The following is a 17,842-nucleotide window of genomic DNA, read 5'->3' as shown; positions in this document are numbered from 1 at the left end:
AATACTTTTCATTAAGAATCCTGAGCTATACCTACTTTTTTTAAGAAGCCAAAGTGTTAAAAAAAAAAAAAAAAAAAGGTTCCTTGGGATGTGCTGTGTCGTTCCCAGCTTTATTATTTTGGGTACAAGATGGCTTAAAATACACGTGTGTGCGCCCATGAGCACACATGTGCGCGCACACACACCCTCCCTAACAAAAAGATCAGGTGCCCTAAAGTACTAAAGGTCTGCTTTTCTTGGCTAGCAAGCCACAACCACATCTCCCAGGAATAAAAAAAAAAAAAAAAAAAAAAAAGACGCTGAAGGGATGTTAGACACACTGAGGTAATAAGAGAACAGAGGAAAGTCCTCTGTTGCAGCATTAAAAAAAAAAAAAAATTTCCAAAAACAAAAAGATCAAACCACACAACACAATCTAAACACAGCATTCTCAAGAACACAAATACTTTACAATTATGAATTTTAAATCCTACCCACGCTTTATAATTTTTTGCTTTTTTTTTTTTTAACTTAGTAGTTTTTGGGTTTCCTTGGCTCAATCTACAAAATACACCCCGCCACACACATCCAGTGCCCTTGCAGCCATAGAGATGCTAGGCTTGTGCATATCGCGCCCCACATGGGGACAAGGGAAATGTGAACTCCACTGAGGAAGGGAAGAGGGCCTGCTGGAGAAGGAAATGGAAAGATTTATGAGGTAGATAGAAATTATCACTTCACAGGCTCAATCCCTGCACAAAAGACAAGTACATTCATCTGTAAAAAAATAAAGATGAGGTAGGACTTAAGCAATGTTGTACTTTTCTTGTTCTCTTAAAAAAAAAAAAAAAATTTAAGAAAGAAAGAAAACAGAAATTTCCCTGAGACTGCTTCTTCTTTGAAATTCAAAAAGAGAGAGACAAACACGCACACCCCAAACACAGAAACCTAGAAGACGCGATTTAGAAGATGAGGATTCGATTGTTGCCAAAGTCCACCACCACGATCATTCCATCAGGGGTGACTGCGATGCCGGAAGGGCGGTCCATCTGCCCAAAGCCACTGCCTTGAGCGCCAAACTTGCACAGGAAGCTGCCGTTGGCCTCAAACATCTGTACCCGGTGGTTCCTGGAATCGGCCACGATGATGCGCCCTTCCTGGTCCACAGCCACACCTTGCGGACGCAGGAACTGCCCATTCCCGGTGCCCTCGGAGCCCAGGAAGCGTGCCGACTGGCAGTCGGAATGAATGACCAGGAGCCTGTGGTTGTTGAAGTCGGTGACGACCAAGTGGCCCTCGTGGTTGAAGGCCACACCCCGCGGGGAATCAAAGTGCTTCCAGAGAGCCCCCTCGAAGCCGTACTTATTCAGGAAGACGCCATCAGGCCCGAACAGCTGGATCCGGTGGTTCCGGGTGTCTGAGACTAGGATCTTGCCCTCAGAATTCACCGCCACATCCCAAGGGTAGTTGAACTGCCCGTTTTTGGTTCCTTTCTCACCAAACTTGAGGAGGAACTGACCCTCAAAGGTAAAGATCTGGATGCGATGATTGTCCTTATCAGCCACCACGATTCTGCGTGAAGCATCGCAGGCCACCCCAGCTGGTCGGTCGAACTGGCCAGGCCGGGAGCCCAGAGTACCAAATTTGTGATGGAATGAGCCACAGGGCTTGAATACCTGGATGCGGTTATTGCTGCGGTCAGCGACGATAATGTAGCCCTCCTTGTCCACACTGACACCCCAAGGGCGACAGAGCTTGCCATCGCTATCACCCTCACTGCCGAAGCTCAGGCCTGGGAGCCCAATGCCCACGTAGCTGCGGCCTGATTTGACCACCACTTTGAAGGGGCTGTTCTCAATATGCTGGTTGCACATGGTCACCGACACCAGATGCTCGCCCTCTAGCTGGGGCCGGTAGCTCACCACATAAGTCCCGTTCTGCTGGTCACTCACCTCTGCACCAAACAGGTTGCCATCGGGGCCAAGGACCACAGCTGACATGAGGTCACCTCCCGAAAGGCGTGGCTCACCATCATGGTCGTAGCCAATGACAGTGAAGGAGGCAACCTTTCCCTGAAGGGCCCGCTTGAGGCCATCACCTGTGGCCTTTGTGAGAGGTGCAAAGGCCCCACTGCTAACAAAGCCAAAGGACTTGATGGCAAGGTACAGTGCCTGGTCAGGGGGTGTGAACATGATCCGATCATCTTCCTGAGGCTGCAGGAGGCTCCCCACGGTCTTCAGCTCCTGCACTTGGGCCAGCATCCGGTCTCGGGCCAGGAGGATGTCCAGTGCCCTACCCTCCTCCAGGACCTGCTGAACGGCACTGATGGTGCTCTCTAGCTTGTTGAGGTTTTGCCGAAGTTTCTCAACCTGCAGATACAGAGACTTGGCTTTCACCTGGCGGATCTTCTCTACCTGGGGAAAGAAGAAAGGACACGGTTTTAAAAATCAAGCCCTCAGTATCCACAGGCCACATCCATAGACTTAAGCTACTGCAGACAGAATACAATGGTGATGGTGGTGGTGGAGGGGGTATGTGTGTCTGTACTTTTGTGTGTGTGTGTGTGGCGGGGGGGGGTGCTGGGGATTAGAACCCAGGATCTTGTGCATGCGAGGCAAGCACTCTACCAGCTAACTGAGCTATACTCCCCAGCCCAGTTGTCTGTACTTTTTTCATTGTCAGTATCAGAGACACACTGGGAACCGTCTATAAAAGACAACGGGCTGGGGCTGGGGCTGGGGCTGAGTAGCAGAGCTCTTGCCTATCAATGTGTGAGGTACTAGGTCTGATCCTTAGCATCACATAAAAATAAATAAAGGCATTCTGTACATCTATGACTACAAAAAAAAAAAAAAGACAACTGGCTTGGGGTTGGAAGTGGTAGAGCCCTCACCTAGCACATGCAAGGACCTGGGTTCAAACTTCAGTGCTGCAGAGGACCCAAATAAATAAATAAATCAGACGGGGGAAAAAATTTTTTTTTTAAACCACCAAACCCTTTTGATAAAACAGAATCAAAATAGGCCTGGGGATGTGGTCACTGGTTGAGTGTCCCTGAGTTCAATCCCCAGTCCAAAAAAAAAAAAAAAGTACCACCAGGGCTGGGGTTGTGTAGCTCAGTGGTAGAGTGCTTGCCTGGCACATGTGAGGCACTGGGTTCCATCCTCAGCACCACATAAAAATAAAAGAAAAAGGTACTGTGTCCATCTACAACTAATATTAAAACAAAACACACCACCCCCAAAAAAGTCTAATAAGCAGTTCCAGGTTACAGGAGATGACTACTAAGATGTGACAACTAAATGCAATCAGTGATTCTGGACTGAATCCTGAGGTGCGGGAGAAACAGCAAGAAAGAATACTATTGAGATAACTGCTGAAGTGTAACTAGGGACTGAGGCTTAGACACTGTTACTGTATTAAGATTAACTTCCAAGTTAATAAGAGTAGCTCAGTGGTAGAGCAATTGCCTAACATGTACAAAGTCATAGGTTTGAACCCCAGTTCATTTAAAAAAAAAAAAAAAGCCAGGTCCCAGTGGCTAAGGCAGGAGGATCATGAGTTCAAAGCCAGCCTCAACAATTTAGTGACCGTCTCAAAATTTAAGAAATAAAAAAAATGTGGCTGGGGTTGTGGCTCAGTGGTTAATTGCCCCTGCATTCAATCACCAGCAAGGGTGGGGGTGAGGGGAAGGCATGACACAGAAAAAGGAAAATTAACCTTTTTGCGGGGCGTGGGGGCTAACTCAAGTATTTAGGGGGTAAAGAGGCCATTTCTCCAATATTTCAACTTATTCTCAAAATCATATCACATGCATGAATTCAAGCAACTGTGCATCAAAAATACTAGTGGAGGGGCTGGAGATGTGGCTCAAGCGGTAACATGCTCGCCTGGCATGCGCAGGGCACTGGGTTCGATCCTCAGCACCACATAAAAATAAAATAAAGATGTTGTATCCATCGAAAATTGAAAAATATTTTTTAAAAAAACCTCTCTCTCTCTCTCCTTTCTCACTCTGTAAAAAAATAGTGGTAATTAATATTAAAAAAAATACTGGTGAAAAATTCTATATTTACTAAACACATACAGACTTTTTTCCTTGTCAACCCTAAATAATACAGAGTAAGAATTATTTACACAGGGCTAGGGTTATATAGCTAAATGATAGAGCAACTTCCTAGCATGCACCAAGCCCTGTATCCCCAATACAGGGGGATAAAAAAATGCAATTACTTACACTATATTTTGTATTAAAAGTAAGCCAGAGATGATTTTAAAAATATAAAGGAATTGGGCATAGTGGTGCATTCCTGTAATCCCAGCTGAGAGGCTGAGGCAGGAAGGAGGATTGTAAACTAGAAATCAGGCTCAGTCAGAAATTTAAGGAGATCTCGTCTCAAAATAACAAGTGGTAGGAATGTAGCTCAGTTCGCTAAAGCACCCTGGGTTTAGATTCAAACCTGGGGAAGGAAGGGGTGGAAGGGAGGAAAAGAAAATGGGGAGAGAGAGAAAGGAAGAAGGAGTGAAAGAGAAAGTAAACAAAAACAGTTTTAAGCAGAGGGGTGAATGGATTTGTATGGCAAAAGTTTGGGTTTGTGGAGCATGACTGGGGGCAGGGGGAGAAAATGAGAAAGTGGACACTAGCTATCACCCAGGTGAGGGATGACTGTAGCTTAGACAACAGAGGTGGCAGTGAAGATGGAGAGCCAAGTGGCAGAAAGGACAGCAGAGGCAGCACTAGAGGGACACAAGATCTGTCTCCATCAAAACACTGAATATTTGAATGCAGGTACACTGGGAGCCAGGGATCTCTTTCTCCCCACCTCTCATCCATGCCTGCACACATGCAAGAAGAGAGATGTCACATGGAGAATGTAAGGAGGGTTGATGAGAGAAGGAACTCAAGACAAAAGCCCCAGTCACACAGAAGCTCTCTGCCCCTGAGTTTGGAGGAGTACTGAAGGCTGAACCCAGGGCCCCACACACACCAGCCACACGCTCTACCACTGAGCTACGTTCCCAGCCCCGTACTTCTGTATTTGAAGAACGGAGTTGAGAAACAGCTGGGGACCTAAAATGCCCTGCATCCAAATCTAGAGACAGCAAGCATTTGGAAAGAAGCCCTCTACAACTAAAAAGCTAGACTATAGGAACGTAAACTCCAACCTGTAAAAATAATTTCTTCTTCTGAAAATTCTCGAACCATTTAGAAATATATTTTACCTAAACAATGAAAATAGAACAATTTCTCAATGTTTTTGTTTGTTTGTTTTGCATTTTAAAAGTTCTGTAATTCTAAGTGATTAACCCTGTGAAGGAAGCGAAACTCTCACTGTTTAAGGAAATCCACGCTTCTGAGTGCTCCACTGAAAGCCAATTTCAGATAAGAGCCCACTCTTCTGAGGCCTGGATTTTAATCTGATTTTCCCTTGAGGGGTGATGACGTGGTTTTGGCCCATTCATGCTTTTCCATCTGTTCTCCATGGAACCAGGACGTGTGTACAGAGAGGCCCATGTGGGGTCAAATGAAAGTTTTTGTCCTTTGGTCTAATATAGACCAAACTTCTACCTTTGATTCTGACCCATGAAATTATGCAGCTATAGCTAACCTCACAAGGTGGCTAGCCCAGGCCACTAGAGAGTTAAGTTGCAAGAATGAAGAGGTGTGTCCAGATACATAACTGGGTGGACTGGCAAATTAAGACTTAATCCTTACATTCTTCTATCTTAATGTTCAAGAAACAAACCCTTACACAACAAAGAGAAACCCAGACAGAGACAGGCAGAAAACTTCTCCTAGAGCAGAAAAATTAGTAAGTGGTCAAAGACAGGGGAACTCTAATAGGATCAGGGGCAAGGATCCAAAGCAAAAAAATACCTATAAAACAAGACTGAGTCACCTTGTTTCAAAATTATCACTTAAGAATGGGAGCAGGTAGAAACAACTCTATGAAGAAGGGCTGGCTCTTCCTTCTAAACATGCTAAAGAGACTTGATTTTCATTTCCCCTTAAGAGAGAAGACAGCGGTCAGCCTCACACAGGAGGGAGCCCAGGGAAGGTGAGGGCCAAAGAAGCCCCCCACACAAAGGCCTTTTTCATCAGGAAATCCAGAAGAGCCAGTTTGTGGCAGAATTCACTACAATGCTCTCGGGTTACATGAAGTGGGCCCCTCCAGTTATAATTAACATTCGTGGGTGGCATGAGACTGGCAGACCCAAGGGGACATCTCAGTGTCTGAAAACTATGTCATACCCATAAAGGCATTCAAAGACATGTGCTGAATTAAATCTTGGACTGATTCGCCCCACCCCACCCCTGCCCACCCTCTTCTTGTTGCGAGGCAATTAAACCATATCTCTTTAAGAAGTCAGAAGGGGCAGGAGAGTTTTGAGGTTAACCAAATGGAAAGTGCAATGAAACTTAAAAGGGTCACTTTCAGAAATGGAGCCACCGTCGTCCCTACCGTCGTACAACCAAGATGAAAACAAGCCCACAAATGCATTAGAAGTATGGCCTGTTATGTCAGCAATGAGGTCGTATCTGTGTTCAGAGAACATTAATTAATTTAGTTAAAAGAACTGGCATAGGGTACCGGCCCATTTATAGACTGCGTCTTCCTGGGTGGGAATGCAAAATCAGAAAAGCAAAAATTGAGATGCGGACTAGGGGTGGGTGAGTGGTCTTTTCGGCCGATTCTTATCTGAACAGCACACCACCAGTGCACTCAGCGCTCTTTCCTGCTCGGACAGGAAGAAAGGGCACACTTGCTGCCCTCCCAAGTGGAAAACTGGCTTTCCACTGGGGTCAGGAAGTGCAACCAGCCAGGACACCAAAAATAAGAACGCTTCCTACCAGCCTGCCTTGCCCAACAACAGTTTTGATTGTTCTCCCTTCTTTCTGCCTCCTTTTGAGTGTGTGCGATATAAAACTCGAGGCTCCTTCCAGTCTTGGTTACCCAAGTACATCTGAAAAGGCTTCTTGTTGTTTGGCTGCACGCACAGCACCCCCAATGTTCCAGAGACCACCCCCCTCGTCCTTCTGGAAAATGACCAAATGTTCCAAAGCCAGAGCTTCGACTAGGATTCCTGTACAATTCCCTTGGCTGGTGGGGGGCCGAGGTGGGCGTGGGGGTGATGAGCTCCCCGTTACCTTCCACAGCAGCTCGCACTCCCGCTCCTCCAGGGCCTTCTTATGCCTTGCAGTCACAGCCTTGACCTCCGACTGTACCACCTTCGCCTTCATCTCCACCTGTTCTGCCACCGTCTGGGCCTGCTCGATGCTCAGCTAGAGATTAAAAAGAAAGAAAGAAAAATCCCTGAGGCCTCAGAACAACCTCTACTCCTCGTGCATTTATTTCTACCAGACCTGAAGAGCGAACAGCCAGTCCACTTGATCCACTTTCTTGGAGAGAAAGCAGGCACTCAGGGAGAGAGTGGCATTTGTTAGACATGTAACTGAAGGAGCTGCTGGCAAGAGCTGGGTTTCTTGGTATGAGAAATGGCACCTACACGGTGAACGTCAGACTATTAAGAGGCTGACACAGTGAAACCAGTGGAGCTGAGTGGCTGCCGAAAACCAGAAAAAGAGGATCAGATACATCGTGTACAACTCCGGACACACAAGAAACTTCCTCGGATCTGATGGCCTGGCTCCTCGACCGGGAAAAATCCTACAAGCCGGGTCGCTCTCTCGCATGAGGAGATACCACAGTTTAGTAGCTAATCCATCAGGGTCTTGCCCAGTCATCAGCAACTTGGCTTGTCCTGGCCTGAAACAACACCAAGGGCACACTGGGAATATCACCTATTCTAACTGAGAAGCCTTGCCCTGCGGTCAGAGACTTTCTACACACTCCCACACACTCCACAACCTGTACTACCAGCCCCAGTAAATCGGCAGGTTTAATCAGACATATTATTGTTCATAAAAAATTAATCCAGACAGAAGGCTCTGTGTTTTCATTAATATTACATGATGAGTGTTCAAAAGCCACAAGGATTTCTTTGAGGTACTGTGGCATTAAATCAGGGATTCCAACCTGACTGCTAATAGAGCAACAAGTTTTAGAGTAGGTGATCCAATAAGGGGACCCTGGAGGCAAAAGGTTTTGGGGGTTGACCTGGGCTGAAGAATAAGAAAGGTATAGACTGGGGGTAGTCAAGAATATGCCACTGCTATTGCTAAAACTTGGGACAGTCCTGCGCAAATCAGGCAGGTGAGTCAGGTCAGCTTAACCCAGGGTCAAATCCCAGCTCCTACCAGCTCTAATGACTGGGGCACGTTCCCAGTCCTCTCCAACCTTGGAAAGGGTAAATGGGAGGGAGATCCAAGGCAATAGGTTAAGAGGCTAAACCCAGCACCTGGCATGGAGTAAAACACTGTGGTTGCTAATAATTCTCAACTAATAAATGCCTGGAACTCAAGTTCAACCATTTGTCTCCACAGCTTGTATCATAAATGAAATTGGATCACATACTAGACTTTGCATGTACAAGGCTCTGGGTTTGATCCCCATTCCCACCAAAAAAAAAAAAAATTACACATCAGAAAAGCTACTGTTTTAATGACATTGAATGTTTTCCAACCATATAACTATCTAGATCCAGAATATTGCCAACACTTAAAACTAAAACTCTAAATCTATGAGGCAGGCACCCACCAGTTTTCCTTTCTCCCATGGAGACCACTAATCTGCCCTCTGCAGATTTGTCTGTTCGGGAGATTTTGTACAAATAGAATCATACAATACATGACCTGGATTTTTTATTCTATGGTACTAGGACTCAAACCCAGGATCTCATGCATACCAGGCAAGAACTCCTTCACTGAGCCACACCCCCAGCCTGACCTTATTCTTATTAATATTTCTCCATCCCAATAACTTTGACATGTTCCACCAGGTATTGCTGGAGCCTCTACTTCCACATTTAATCCTCTTGGTCCAGATAACGGTTGACACATTCCTATTATGCAAGCAACACTCATAGTACAAATGCCCAAAACACCCTAGTTTCAAATAATTAACTACCTACCCTCCTCTATCCCCCTCTCCCTGCAATCCTTACAAGGCTTAAGAATCCACTGAGATGGTCACATCTGGCACTGAGCAGATATGGATGGTTCACAGCCTGTGATGTCTTCTCACCTTCAATTTCAAAGCCAAGCTCAGATGCCACTTTTTGGGGGAAGCTAGGGTGTACCACACCTGTCCACAGTGTTTCTACACTATCTTTACAGCCCTGTCCCAAGTGCTGTGGCATGTCAAACAAAGTGGGGACTAATAAATACATAGTCTAAAGCACTAAAGTCAATTTGGTGCAAGTTAAACATTGTAGATTATAGGACAAATCTATAAATTTTCTATCTGCTTATGTCTGGCCATAAGCATGTTTACCAAACTTCAAGTGGCTGAACTGGATTAAATATTGTCCTCTCAAAATAACAGGTATATCTGAAGCCTCAGAATGTAACCCTCTTTGGATAAAGTTTATGAGCTGGGCATGGTGGCACCAGTCTATAATTCCAGCTACTCAGGAGTCTGAGGCAGGGAGGACTGCAAGTTGAAGGCCAGACTGTGCAACATAGGGAGACCCCCATCTCAAAATACAAATTGTATAAGGGGGTTGGGGGGCCCCCATCTCAAAATACAAATTGTATAAGGGGGTTGGGGGAGTACAGCTCAATGGTAGAGCACTTGCCTAGCATGTGTGAGACCCTGGGTTCAAACCAAAGGAAGGAGTGGGAAGGGAGAGAAAGTTAAGCTTATGAAGAAGGAGGTGGGAGAGGGAGGAGGAAAAAAGAAAAATAAGAAGGGGAGAAGAAGGAGGAGGGGGGAGAAAGGAGGAGGGAGGAGGAGGGAGAGGAGGAAGGGGAGGAGGGAGAGGAAGAGGAGGGGGAGGAAGGGGAGGAAGGAGGGGAAAGGAAAGGAAGGAAAGAAAGGTAAGTTTATGCTATATTAGGGTGAGTCCTGAATCCAAAACTGGTGTTCACAGACAGCCATGTGATAACACAGACACACAGGCGGAAAAAGGGCAGGCAAACCACAGAAATTTAAAGCGATATAGATACGAACCAAAAACTGCTGGCAATTACCAGAAACCAGGGGGAAGAACAGGAAGGAGTCTTCCTCCAAGAGTCAAAAAAGTGCACAGAACGGCTGACTCCTGGATTTGAGACTTCAGGCCTCCATAGCATGCCAGTAAATAAATCCCTAATATTTTCAAGTCATCCAAACTACCCTAAGAAACTAATACAAGAAGCCAACAACAAAGATCCATGCAAATGACTTAGAATGACCAAGAAAATGAGCATACGCATACAAGCCACAGAAGCCAGGATGGGACCAATACATTTTGAACACGTCAGACTGTTGGTGAGGATTCGATGGGTGGGATAGAAATCTCACTGGACTTTTAAACAGTAACACAGGGAAATGGTTGAATAGGTGTGGGAGAACTGCTAGGGCAGACAGAGATGCTAACTGCAAGAAGCATCCCCTCAGCATGAGCTAGGGGACAAGGGGAGGAAGAAAGCTGCCATTAGAAGGACCCAGATGTAAAGAGGTGGGATCATATTCAACTAATTCAGGAATGGCCAAAGCTGGAGGCTGGAATCAACATTATTGCCAGGGTGAAAGACAATGTCCAAGTCAGGGTCTGACTGAGCACATACCACCTCTTAACAAACTGGCAAACTGCTTCCTATTTATACCTACATCATACACTTGTCAAACTGATTTTGGTCAGGTCCTTGGAGGCTCTTGTGTCTATCACCCTATTCTATGGAAAAAAAAAAAAACGGTTTCTTCCATTTTTTTAAATAGATAGGAAGGATTCAAATATTTTATTGAAACCTGAGTAATTGCTAAGCATGCCAAGATAATATCATTCCTTAGCTTGAGAATCAAAAAGAAGGTCATCCCAAGATATGCCGAACAGGACCTGCTGGACTAGTGCCCACTCTGAAACAAGGCTCTGGGAAATAGGAACTTGGTTTGAAGGGAAATGACAACAGGTAACAGGGCTGGGTCAGCTTTCAAGACAGAAAGACACACCTGCAATAAGAAAGAAAAAACAAATTTGGGCTGGGGATATAGCTCAGTTGGTAAAGTGCTTTAGAAGAAGAGGAGGAAGAGGGAGGAAGAAGGGGGGGAGGGAGGAGGGGGGGAAGGGGAGGAAAAGGAGAAGAAATTCAACAAGCAGATGATTAAATGAAAGAACATGTGATCATCTTTCAGAAGCGAACAGATCTAAGCCAACATTTGAAAGATGAGGGTCTTGGAGGCCCAGCGTGGTGGGGTACACCTGTAATCCCAGAGGTGGAGGCAGGAGGATCCTGAGTTCAAAGCCAGCCTCAGCAATTTGGCAAGGCGCTAAGCAACTCAGTGAGACCCTGTCTCAAATAAATACAAAATAGGACTAGGGATGTGGCTCAGTGGTTGAGTTAGGGTTAGAGTTAGGGCCCTTGAGGAGCCTCCCCCCCTCAAAAAAAAAAAAAAAGATGAAGGTTTTAACCTGGGTAGGTGCAATCAGTGCATGTCAGCCAATTACAGAGTTGGAGCTATTTCATATGGAGGAGTCTAAGGCCAAATCTGAGTTCTGAGAGGAAAAATTCCAGGTTCTAACTAGTAGTACCTGCTACTCGGACAGTAGTGGCATGATTATTGGTATTTAAAGTTTCCTATTGGTCAGAAGGTAACAGAGAATGCAAACATCATCCAAACACTCAAAGGCTCCTATATTGGATATAAGGAACTACTACAGTCCACCCTAAATTGTTTTTGTCACATTTAATGTCTTTGAAGCTATAATTCATTCTAATATTGTCAGTGGGTTTTCCCCCCCTTGGTTACAGGAAAACAACATCTTAAATGTGATAAAATACAATTAACAATCAAAGCTGTCTTATGTAGAACTACTATTTCTAGTACCTTACAAGATATTATAAGGTACACTAAAAAATGTTACACTTAGCAGGATTGTGATGACACACACCTATAATCCCAGCTCTTCAGGAGGCTGAGGCAGGAGGATTAAGTTTGAGACAAACTCTGACAATTTAGCAAAACCCTGCCTCAAAAATAAAAACAAGGGGGCTAGGGTTGTGGCTCAGCGGTAGAGTGCTAGTCTAGCACCCGAGGCCTTGGGTTCCTTCCTCAGTATCACATAAAAATAAATAAAATAAAGGTACTGTGTCCAACTACAACTAAAAAATAATCAAAAAATAAAAAAGCATGCATGAAGCCCTGGGTTCAAGTCCCATTATCAAAGGGGGGAAAATAGTTACACCTTGAGGAAAAGTGAAAGCAGTATAATGTTCTAAAAAAGCAATTATAAAAAATGGGAGACTTCCTTAACACCCTCAAGCACAGACAGGGTGCACTACACACATCTTCCACTCTCCCTTTGTTGTTGGTATCCCTACACACTCAGCTGGGCAGATCCTCTTTACAGGACTACCTGGAATTACAATTATTTCAAAGATTCACAAAGTCTGGATTTCTTTCTAGAATGAAGACACGCTCTTTCAGTTGTAACTCTGATTCATATATGTCAGATGCTTTTATTTATTTGTTTGTGCTGGAGATTTAGCCCAAGGATGCTTTACCAGCAAGTTACACCCCCAGCCCTTTTGTTTTCTATTCTGAGACAGGGTCTTGCTAAGTTGCTGGGACAGGCCTTGAACTTGCCGATGCTCCTGCTTCAGCTCCTGGGTCACTGGGATTACAGGCGTGTGCCACAACACTCAGCAACATGTACAATTTTAAATACCAGATAAAAACCAGGCCCTCAATGGGGGAAACGTACCTTTAATAGATACACCCTCTCCACCCAAAAATCAAGTTATTGGAAGCTAATGGCAAACATGCAAACTAATCTTGAAGTAAGTGGATGAGGACATCAAGACTTGAGGAAAAAAGAGGTGTCTCAGACCGCTCCTGGGAGGTTAACGGCCTACATGCAGTATGGGGCTGCTAATTCGTTATAAGACAGGGGCTGGGAATACCTCAAACCTCCTGGCACCAACAAAATCACAGAAACATGATCAGTGGTGGTGTGACTCAAGTGTCCCAAAGTGATCAGAAAAAGGCAAAAAACTTCTCCCCCTCTAGGGAAGTAAGAGAGGGAGGGGAGGATAAGAGGCAAATGCTCTTTTTTAATATATTATGTTTTTAGTTATAGGTAGACACAATATCTTTATTTTATTTTAATGTGGTGCTGAGGATCAAACCCAGTGCCTCATGCATGGGAGGGGAGCACTCTACCTCTGAGCCACAACCCCAGCCCAGAAGCAAATGCTCTTGATGGAAGAAAGAAGACAGAGTTCCTGAAGTTTCCCCCCTAAACAAAAGTTGGTGGGTTTGGGAGGTAACTCAGATTAGAGCTCAGAGTTTAAGCCTCAGCAGTGCAAAAATATAGAAACAAAAGTTGGTAACTGGGAATTAAAACAATACCCAGTACTGAGCCCTGATGTACTGTTCTGTGTCACAGATACTGATATGAAAAGTCTTTATGGACTCAAAACTAACTGCAGAGTTGGTCCGCCCAGAATCAATCCTTGACTTTTGGCATGGCTTCTTGCCCGTTCATTTAGAACTCTATTTAATGTCCAACATTCTCTCGGAGGCATGGATTTAAGAATAAGAACAAGGTTCCCGTGAAAGGAGGGGCAGAGAGTGCAGTACAGAAGTCTGAGTCCCTTGTACCTAAATCCCAGTCTCTGGTTAGAACCAGTCACTGGTTACCCGGGACTGTTCCTTCCCTTTCAGTTATTTGTAATCAAGAATTCTCCTTAAGACAGCATGTGAAAGCTTTTGATTAACTCGTGGTGTATCGGTTCTTCAACCATTAATTGTCATTGCCCCTCCACCACCCTTCAAGGATAAGAGGTGGAGAGAGGGAAAGGTGGGAATGCACACAAGACTCCTAAATGAGAAGGACTGACCACTGCAGTGGGTAGGAGACAGAGATGGCATAAAAGTGTAATGCTTCTACACACATGTAACCTCTGGCAAGTTATTTGATCTCTTTGCGAAACAATCAACTACACCCACATTGCATGGAACTGCTGCTTACACACAGAGCACATATTTGAGTGTGTGGGGTAGAGTAGAAGCTCAAATGGGAGCTGTTAATTTGATCTACATTTAATGCAACCTGGGATCCTGGGCAAAGCAACCGAATTTTATCCTTGCATTTCCACATCTGTAATGGGCAACGGTTGACCTACTTCTTAGAAAAATTTAGATTTGATAGACTCATAAGAGGTAGGCATTCTCTGAATTCATTGTGACAAATTTTTCTCTAGCGGCAGGCAAAAGTGTCTTCAGGGCACCTGAACTGTCAAAATGATGAAGACGGGGGATGCAGAGTAATCCAGAAGGTCTAGGTTCACTATTGCATTTATACAAGTTTAAATAACTATGTTAAGACACTCGGCTCAGTTCCTTAATTCCTTTGTGACATGGTGCGTTATCTATTACTCGTGCTCAGAAGAAAGCCGATTATGTTCACTTTCTTAACTAGGAAGGCAACATACCCAATAAATAAAATCAGAGCGACCAGGACAAGATAACTACTGTAGGTTGTCTATAGTATTTACCTCACCTCTCTTACCACTAACACCAAATGAAAAGTAAATGAAGCTCCATCTTACCCAAGGCTCCCTTACAGACGATGTGGTGTTAAAACTGGGTTTTGGTCAAAGAGAACTAAGTAGAAGTGTTAAGCCAGGACTTGTGGGAAGAGTTCTTTAAAAGGCGCAGTAGCACATGCCTGTTAATTCCACAGACTGAGGCTGAGGCTGAGGCAGGAGGATCCCAAATTCGAGGTTAGCCCCAGCAATTTAGCAAGACCCTGTCTAAAAACTTAAAAAGGCTGGAAACTGGGCGTGGTGGCACACCTGTAATCCCGGCTGCTCAGGAGGCTGAGACAGGAGGATCGTGAGTTCACAGCCAGCCTCAGCAATGGTGAGGCACTAAGCAACTCAGTGGGACCCTGTCTCTAAATAAAATACAAAATAGGGCTGGGAGGGGCTAGGGATATAGCTCAGTTGGTAGAGTGCTTGCCTCACATGCACAAGGCCCAGCACCACCCAAAAAGGTGTGGGAGGTTGAGAGGGGGGTGTGCTGGGGATGTAGCTCAGGGTTTAGTACCCCTGAGTTCAATCCCCGGCCACACACACACACACACACAAAATGCTGGAGATGTAGCTCATGGTAAAGAATCCCTGGGTTTGGGCTGGGGTTGTGACTCAGTGGTAGAGCACTTCCCTCACATTTATGAGGCACTGGGTACGATTCTCAGCACCACATATATAAAATAAAGATCCATTTAAAAAATATCTGAGTTCAATAAACCGTAACTGGCTATAAAATCCTCACTCCTCCTGCTCACCATATATAATGAATACATCTTCAGAACCTGGGACACTTCCCTCAGGGGAGACTCCCAAAGGAGCAAAGAGTTACTTCTACCTTTAACGCTTTAGACATTTTCCAAAGTTATGAGATATTCAGTTATTATTTATCCAAAATAGTACAGTGGTATCATTTTAATAGTGTTACTGCTCATCTCCCCAAGCTTATAGTTAAGCAGTTCTATTATTCTGGCACAGAATACTATTTATCTGCCGTATCATTTCTAAGCATTGAGTCCCCTCAAGCATTTGGGGACTAATATATACCCAACTTTAGTTTAATGCTTTCCTCTTATGTAGCCCTTTAAAGTGGCTGGGTTATGTTCTGGTGTGGACTATAATTAATCTGTTCCTTCTTCCTTTTTTGGGGGGTGGGGTGGGTGGGTAACTGAGGATTTAACTCAGGGCCAATTTACCACTAAGCTACATTTCCAACCCCTTTTGAGACAGTCTCTCACTACATTGCTGAGTTGGGCCTCTGCCTCAGCCTCCCAAGCTGCTGGGATTGCAGGTGTTCTAGCTTCTATGATTACCTTATTTGGTCTAATGTCTTACTAATTCTACAGGGTTACTAGCAAAATAAAGCCTATTTCAGAGATATCTACTCTGTTTCTTAGGGTCAGTTTGTCAGTACAAACACACAGCTTTTAAATAATGCTGGTAAATGAATAGAAATGGAGAAAAATCGTGCTGTGTGAAATTACCCATACTCAGAAAAAAATCAAGAGCCGCATGTTTTCTCTCGAGTATGGAAGCCAAAGCAAAATAAGGGAAAGATGGCAGGAAGGAGGTTGAATATGATAAAGATGTAAGACATCAGTAGAATAGAAGGAAAAGGAGGGAGGAATGAGGGGAAAGGGATAGAAATGAGGAATCAAATTATAGCTTGTTACACACATGTACAAGGGTGCCAAAGAGTTTTTCATCTGTAATAAATATGTGGAAAACAGCAATCAAAAATAAATAAGCCAAGGGGCTGGGGATAGAGCTCAACTGGTATAGTGTTTGCTTCACATGCACAAGGCCCTGGGTTCAATCCCCAGCACCAAAAAAAAAAAAAAGAGAGAGAAAGAAAGAAAGAAAGAAAAAATAATAAATAAGCCCAGTCCAGCCCAGTGGCTGGCACACGCCTATAATCCCAGCAGCCCGGGAGGCTGAAGCAGGAGAATCACGAGTTCAAAGCCAGCCTCAGCAATGGTTAGGCACTGAGCAACTAACTCAGTGAGACCCTGTCTCTAAATAAAATGCAAAATAGGGCTGGGGATGTGGCTCAGTGCTCCCGAGTTCAATCCCCAGTACCAAAACAATAAATAAAATAAAATAAATAAGCAAAGGCATAAAAGAAATATCAGTAGAAGAGAGGAGAACAAGGGGAGGAACCAGGGGAGGGAAGGAGAAGGGGGATGGAGACTGAACCAATGTCCTTGCATACATTACTGTCAAAATGAACCCCAAATACTATTGAGCATTGTAATGCTCTTTAAAAAAAATTAAAAAGCTCCTAGGATATTGTGTGCTCAAATATATAACAATCTCACAATTACATATGATCTAAACACCAATAAAAATGTGGAAAACTTTTCCAATAAGAGCTCCTGGGGAACTAGGCATAGTGGAACATACTTGTAATCCCAGCAACTGGGGAGGCCGAGTAAGACAGGAGGATCACAGATTTAAGGCTAGCCTTGGGAAATTAGAAAAAGCAGCTCCTGGTAGCACAGGGTGTGCTACAGCATGTGCTAGGCATGCATGAGGCCCTGTGTTCAACCCACAGCACCAAAAATAAAAGAAACAAACTCCTGAATGACACACTTAATGAATTAATACATCAATAATACAGAGCCAATGAACAAGTCAAGATTCTTACACCAGTGACTTCTACATCAAACTTGTTAATATTCCCTGTTCCTACCATGTAATCATAATAATTCTATACTTATTTAAGCAGATTAAGCAATTTAATATAATTAGGGCTCAAATAGTATATATACACACACCCCCAAAAAAGGCACTGTCCTCCCCCCAAAATTTCCATGTTAAAGGCTTGTATTCATTTTTTCTGTAATGTTCATGTTAGGACAGTCTGCATTCCTGCATTGCTATACTTTTACTATAAAATTATTAAATGACAGCATAAGAACAAGAGTGAGCTTTTTCGTTATCATCTCAAAACTTCAGAGCCTGGCCCATTTTTTCCATTGCTCTGTGACCAGAAAAAGAAATACCTGCCCCTTCATACACAAATTAAACCTTTATATAAAACTGTCTTTATATTTTTATATAATTTTTACATAATGTATAAAATATATAAACTATATATGTACCAACTCCTCCCCATTCTGTGTGTCTGAAGAACAGAACGATCACCATTCTTACCAGCAGCCTGTGTACAAAACGCCTCTATATGATGAAACCTAGGCCACACCAGTCTTTCTGGGCTTGGGA

The 17,842-nt window shown here is 44.1% G+C and overlaps 1 protein-coding gene across 1 annotated transcript in view; it reads right to left on the bottom strand.

Annotated features, from left to right (window-relative positions):
* Positions 1 to 865: 865 nt before the first annotated feature.
* Trim71 (tripartite motif containing 71) overlaps positions 866 to 17,842 on the bottom strand; it is a 64,684-nt gene continuing 47,707 nt past the window's right edge. Inside the window, exons 3-4 of the mRNA XM_046436551.2 lie at positions 7,130 to 7,264; positions 866 to 2,393 (exon numbers count right to left, since the gene is read on the bottom strand). Coding sequence (XP_046292507.1) covers positions 942 to 2,393; positions 7,130 to 7,264 — 1,587 coding nt within the window. The 3' untranslated portion in view covers positions 866 to 941. The remainder of the gene's footprint in view (positions 2,394 to 7,129; positions 7,265 to 17,842) is intronic.

The sequence above is a fragment of the Marmota monax genome, unplaced genomic scaffold, assembly GCF_021218885.2.
Source record: "Marmota monax isolate L192 unplaced genomic scaffold, Marmota_monax_Labrador192_F-V1.1 WCK01_AAM20220418_F8-fsc00021, whole genome shotgun sequence".
NCBI classification, from domain to species: domain Eukaryota; kingdom Metazoa; phylum Chordata; class Mammalia; order Rodentia; family Sciuridae; genus Marmota; species Marmota monax.
Note: the sequence above shows the minus strand (reverse complement) of the source record. Positions and strands in the feature narration are given on the sequence as shown.